Below are 4,937 nucleotides of genomic sequence, written 5' to 3'. Positions count from 1 at the left end.
TTGTTGTGTCTTGTTGCTTTTCTTCTTTTGTCTCTCCTCTATCCACTCACCCCAACCGGTCGAGGCAGAAGGCCACCCACCAAGAGCCGGGGTCTGTCGGAGGTTTCTTCCGTTAAAGGGAGTTTTTCCTCCCCACTGTCGCCAAGTGCTTGCTCAAGGGGGATTTGTTGGGTTTTCCCTATGTAATAATAGTGATAACAGTAAGGTCTAGACCTTACTTTGTAAAGTGTCCTGAGATGACTTTTGTTGTGATTTGGCGCTATACAACTAAAATTTGATTTGATATTGTTAGCCAAATGTGTTTAAAGTGTCAAAGATAAAAATAGTGTCTCCTTTAACCTTGGTGTATTGTTACATTATGTTAGACTCTTGCTTTTCACAGTATTTTAATGTTGCAGTTTGTCAATGTGGAGCCGAATAACAATGTGAATCCAAACAATATAATAAGTTTGTCTCAGTATGTTTCAGGGTGGTAAAACAATTTACCGGAAGTTAGAAAACCGTAAAGTGCGCCATATCCTAGAGGGATTCAGTGGCGATTTGTTCTCGATTGAACTATTCCAGCAGTGTATTCCTCTCACAGCTACGGTCACTTACGTCATAAATGTTATTCTGCTTTTGTTAGGATTGGATTTCAGGAATTACAGTTGTTTTATTTACTGTTAGTATTATTTTGCTTTTATAATGATAGTTTAGTATGACTGTCTGTGTTTCATTAGCAGCACCATGTATCAGTATTAACCTGGCTCTTATACATGCATTAAAGTTATAATATTCAGCTTTGAGTCAACTTGTAGTATTTTTCATCTTCTTGGAAAATTGTGCAAGAATAGATTGCATAGATAAGTGTCGTTCTGGAAACTATAGATAAGATACTGTTAATTTATGCTACTTAACAGACATGATGTCTGACGGGCTTGAACTGGTCACTCATGTCTGAAGCATGAGTAAGGGGTTGTTGTTTTTTTACAACAGAATCAGGGAAGTAAGTGACACAGCTAACTGCATGTCCACTTTCAGTTGGAGAGAAACGCCTGAAAATAGAAGATAACAACACACAGACACACACACACGCACGCACACACACGCACATACTGCCTATATGAACATACTACAATATTTACGTGTAACGTACCACCCGTGTACAGGGCAGTCCCAGCCCGAGAAGATAAATGTGAATGATTTTTGATAATCAATGCTCTTGGAGACTTGTCATCTCTCAGAGCCCAGCGCTGTAATAACTCTGCATTTAACCAGAAGAAAATAAATCTACTTGAAGCTGATTCCTGTTTCCTGAGTGTTACTTCTTGGGGCCTTCAGATAAAAGAACCGGGTAAAGTTAAAACTTTAAATCTACCCCAGTGCGAAGCTGTTAATGATTTAAAAGTCTGGACTTTGTTGTCTGATTCACTCAGAACCTGCGCAGGCGTTTCGGGTTCAGTGTTACCGGCGGGTGCTCCACGCAGCTCGTCCGGATGTTAAGACTCTGCAGATGTTCCTCCAGCTGTGGCCGCAGATCTTCGGACATCTTCGGTACATATGCGATAAACAAAAACAATGGACACAGACGTGGACAAGACAGACGGAAACAGCTGCGCGTAGAAGAAGAGAACTCTTCTTCTATATCGAGGTTCACTGCAGCTGATATCGTTACGGCTGCGTTACCGCCACCTTCTGGATTTTATTTGCGAGTTTGTCATGGTCTCCTGCCTCTGCACATGAGCATGTGCACGTCCCACCCAATGAAATGACAAAGGAATAGGATTGGTTAGGTTTCAAAATGACACCTGCTCAGACCACTTTGCTTTCCTGACAAGAGCCCGAGGTTGGGAAGCACCAGAACAGGTTTAACAACCAGACCGACTTTAAAACAACAACAACCTTAAATCTTCCAGAATTCACTCTAAATCGTTTACTGTAAAATTGTCTGAATTATGAAATATGTGTAATGATTCAGATTTGTTTTCAAATAAGATAAATAAAATAGTATGTGGATATGGTGAAATATGGTTGACGCATATCAGGTTGTGTAATCTGTAGGACAAGCCCTGATGGCTGTAACACCGTTGCCTCAGTCCTATTCTACACTGGTATTTGCAAATTCCAGCCAGTTTAAAGTCAATGTGGGTGAGATTCCTGTCTTGGCTGGCTGCATCTGAAGCTACATCAGGGTGGATTCTACTCATTTTACATGATTAACCTTCATCTGGCTTCTGACGCCTTACCTGACTCCAAAGGAGAGCTGCACAAGAATTCCTATATGCCTAGACTGTCTGTTTATGCATAAATGGCAAATAAAAATCTTGACTTGACTTGATTTCCATTGTCAGACTCAACACCATACTTTATTAAGTAGGTTTTCTGCAAAGTAATTCAGCGATGCAAGTCAACAAATAAATGCACATCATGTTTAATCAAGCTTCTACTTTAAGCAGGAGGAATGTCAGTTTGCATGAAGAAATCACGGTCTGCTGGTCCAGTCCCATCTCTACAGGAACAGGGCTGCGCTGAGCACCCTATACGCCATGGACAGGGTGACCAGCAATCCCAGCAAAAAGGACAGACCTCTGCTGGGCTGAGGCAGAGCACAGGTGTAGGCAATGGTGTGGAAGATCCGAGAGGCAGCAAAGAGGCGGAAGTGAAGCAGAGCAGCTGACAGCTCAGGTCCGGTCAGAGCATAGAGCAGGCCAATCATCACAAAGGGAACAACATTCTCCAGATCATTCTGGTGACACCTGGACAACAGCAACACACACCACACTGGGACTAACTCATGTAGCCTGTAAGGGTAAGTCAAGACAACTTATAGTGTAAAGTTAGGAGTCCATACATTTGGTAGTTTACAACATACCAAACTGACCGTGAAACTTTTTTCACCTGTCCATTTGATAATGACTGTGAGCGTAGGGTGCAACAGTGGCAGTGGCTTCCAACCACTCATGTTCCACACCTGCTTACCTGGTGTGTGTGTCGGGATCTGGAGCCAAGCACACACTGGCTCTACCATTTGTTCTCTGTGACCCTGATTTACTGTTCTTACCCTTTGCACTACATTACCTTATTTAGCTTTTCACAATAAACTCAGCCATTCATGTACTTTGAGTTTCGTGTAGTGTATGATCTATTGTTGTAATGCATCCTGTGTTAGCAGCCCTGCAGTAGCCTTACGTATGCTGCAGATACACTGATAACAATCACTGCAGAAAAACAAATATCTTCCCTTTTATGATGCAACAAGTTATGGTAAAAGTTTGGTTGGGTTTTGGTACAACAAGATGTCGGTCAGGATTAGAAAAGGTCGTGGTGACAGTTATAAACACATGGAGTGGACATGGTTGAAAGAAACAATATCGACTGCTGGTTTGAAATGGGATATAGAAATTTGGAATGACACTCTTTGTCCCCGCGAGGACTTTGTCACTATTGCAACATCACCTGAATTCCTTCTTTACTCTTGCAACATGATTTTGTCATCTGTACAAATCCCACATGGTGTTTCTGAAAATCAACTGTTCTGACAGAATCATCTGCAGCTCATCTCACCTTCGGACTCGCTCCACATCTGGATGGGTTCTCAGAAGCTTCTTCTTCTCCTCTGCAGACTTTCCAGCCACATCTTCCTCATTAGAGAAGGCCTACATGGGTGAGAGAACCCTGCACTGATTGAAATGCTGCATACCAGCTAAGATGAGAGGTCCTGTATTATAACACAGAAATGCAGATACATAAAGAGAACATGCACAAGCCATTCAGTAAATACAGTGAGTTGTTGCATTAAAAAGTTTTTTCTAGTCATTCTCTTGCACACCCTGGGTCATGCCTCACATAGACTGTGTACATGACGTTCACCAGGGTCAGAGAGTGTAAAGCAAGAGGTGAATTTGGGAGCAGGTCGTCGTTGGAGGTCACATCCTGCACCCTGTTACCAACTCTCACATCCTGTGGAGCTGTTCATGGGTCCAAACCATCCTGGGACCTTACACATTGTGCATACAATTATGAAAACTCTTGCTGTAACAAAGGATCACCTACCCCTCTGGTGATGCGGTAGTAACTGGTCATAGGGGCCAGCAGCAGCATCTTCAGAACGACAATAGCAGCATAGGTGGTGAAAGCCATAAACACCTCACTGTCCATTAGCTGCACCATCTCTGCCGCTTCACAACCGGACAATGTGGAAAAGACGGGAATTTGTTCACCATTTTGTTTTAAATAAATTGCGTATTTCCCTGCTGTGGGACCCATAAAGGTTCACCTTATCTTTCATCTTATCATAAACAAGATATATTCCACACCATTTCAATCCAGTTCTAGTTTTCAGTATATATAGAAGAAAACAACATACAGTACATGGAGAGACAAAAAGTAACTGCATCTGTCAAAAGTATTCTTCAAAAGTGTAGCATAAAAAGGTTTATACACAATAAACAACTTGTACACTGCTGCTGATTGGAGCATACTTGTGCCTTGCACACACACAATGTCGAGAGGAAGCAGCAATACTTTGAGTAAAATTGTAAAAGTGCTGAATGTGCATGTAGATAAATGTCACAGTTTATGTTGCTACATCAGGCAGCCATGTGACAACTCTCAGGAAATCAAAAAAGTTAAACTATATATTTTCAAAAATACACAGTAATTCGCAGTTTTACAGGTCAACTTACTGTTTGTCGTGTGGTGACTCTGCAGAAGTGGAGCAGGATCTGTTGCATAACAGCAATTTGACCTGTTGCCTACCGACTCAGGAGGCGGGACAGGTACAAAGGTAGCATAAGTGGAGCTAGGGGGTGGCCAAGGGTGGCCACGGTCTCACCACCTAACCCATCCATCCATCCATTTTCTTCCGCTTATCCAGAACCGGGTCGCGGGGGCAGCAGTCTAAGCAAAGATGCCCAGACTTCCTTCTCTCCAGACACTTCCTCCAGCTCCTCCGGGGG

At 42.6% G+C, this 4,937-nt stretch overlaps 2 protein-coding genes across 2 annotated transcripts in view; both read right to left on the bottom strand.

Moving 5' to 3' along the window:
- prorsd1 (prolyl-tRNA synthetase domain containing 1) overlaps positions 1–1,631 on the bottom strand; it is a 6,563-nt gene extending 4,932 nt beyond the window's left edge. Inside the window, exon 1 of the mRNA XM_020622283.1 lies at positions 1,448–1,631. Coding sequence (XP_020477939.1) covers positions 1,448–1,528 — 81 coding nt within the window. The 5' untranslated portion in view covers positions 1,529–1,631. The remainder of the gene's footprint in view (positions 1–1,447) is intronic.
- An 845-nt stretch (positions 1,632–2,476) lies between these two features.
- On the bottom strand, positions 2,477–4,760 carry LOC109973023 (microsomal glutathione S-transferase 1). Its single transcript, XM_020622314.1, has 4 exons — positions 4,665–4,760; positions 4,033–4,157; positions 3,544–3,635; positions 2,477–2,735 (listed from the first exon to the last, which is right to left on the bottom strand). Exons 2-4 carry the CDS (start codon positions 4,147–4,149, stop codon positions 2,489–2,491), a joined length of 456 nt encoding a protein of 151 aa, XP_020477970.1. The 5' UTR covers positions 4,150–4,157; positions 4,665–4,760; the 3' UTR covers positions 2,477–2,488.
- Positions 4,761–4,937: the final 177 nt, after the last annotated feature.

Source organism: Monopterus albus, unplaced genomic scaffold, assembly GCF_001952655.1.
Source record: "Monopterus albus unplaced genomic scaffold, M_albus_1.0 scaffold277.1, whole genome shotgun sequence".
Classification (NCBI taxonomy): domain Eukaryota; kingdom Metazoa; phylum Chordata; class Actinopteri; order Synbranchiformes; family Synbranchidae; genus Monopterus; species Monopterus albus.
Note: the sequence above shows the minus strand (reverse complement) of the source record. Positions and strands in the feature narration are given on the sequence as shown.

Bases quoted from the DNA above. Each gene is read 5' to 3' on its own strand.
- LOC109973023 (XM_020622314.1), bottom strand. From the start codon at position 4,149: ATGGTGCAGCTAATGGACAGTGAGGTGTTTATGGCTTTCACCACCTAT. The intron at 3,636-4,032 runs GTAGGTGATCCT...TCACCCATGTAG, and splicing joins ACTACCGCATCACCAGAGGG to GCCTTCTCTAATGAGGAAGA. The intron at 2,736-3,543 runs GTGAGATGAGCT...GCTGTTGTCCAG, and splicing joins GATGTGGAGCGAGTCCGAAG to GTGTCACCAGAATGATCTGG.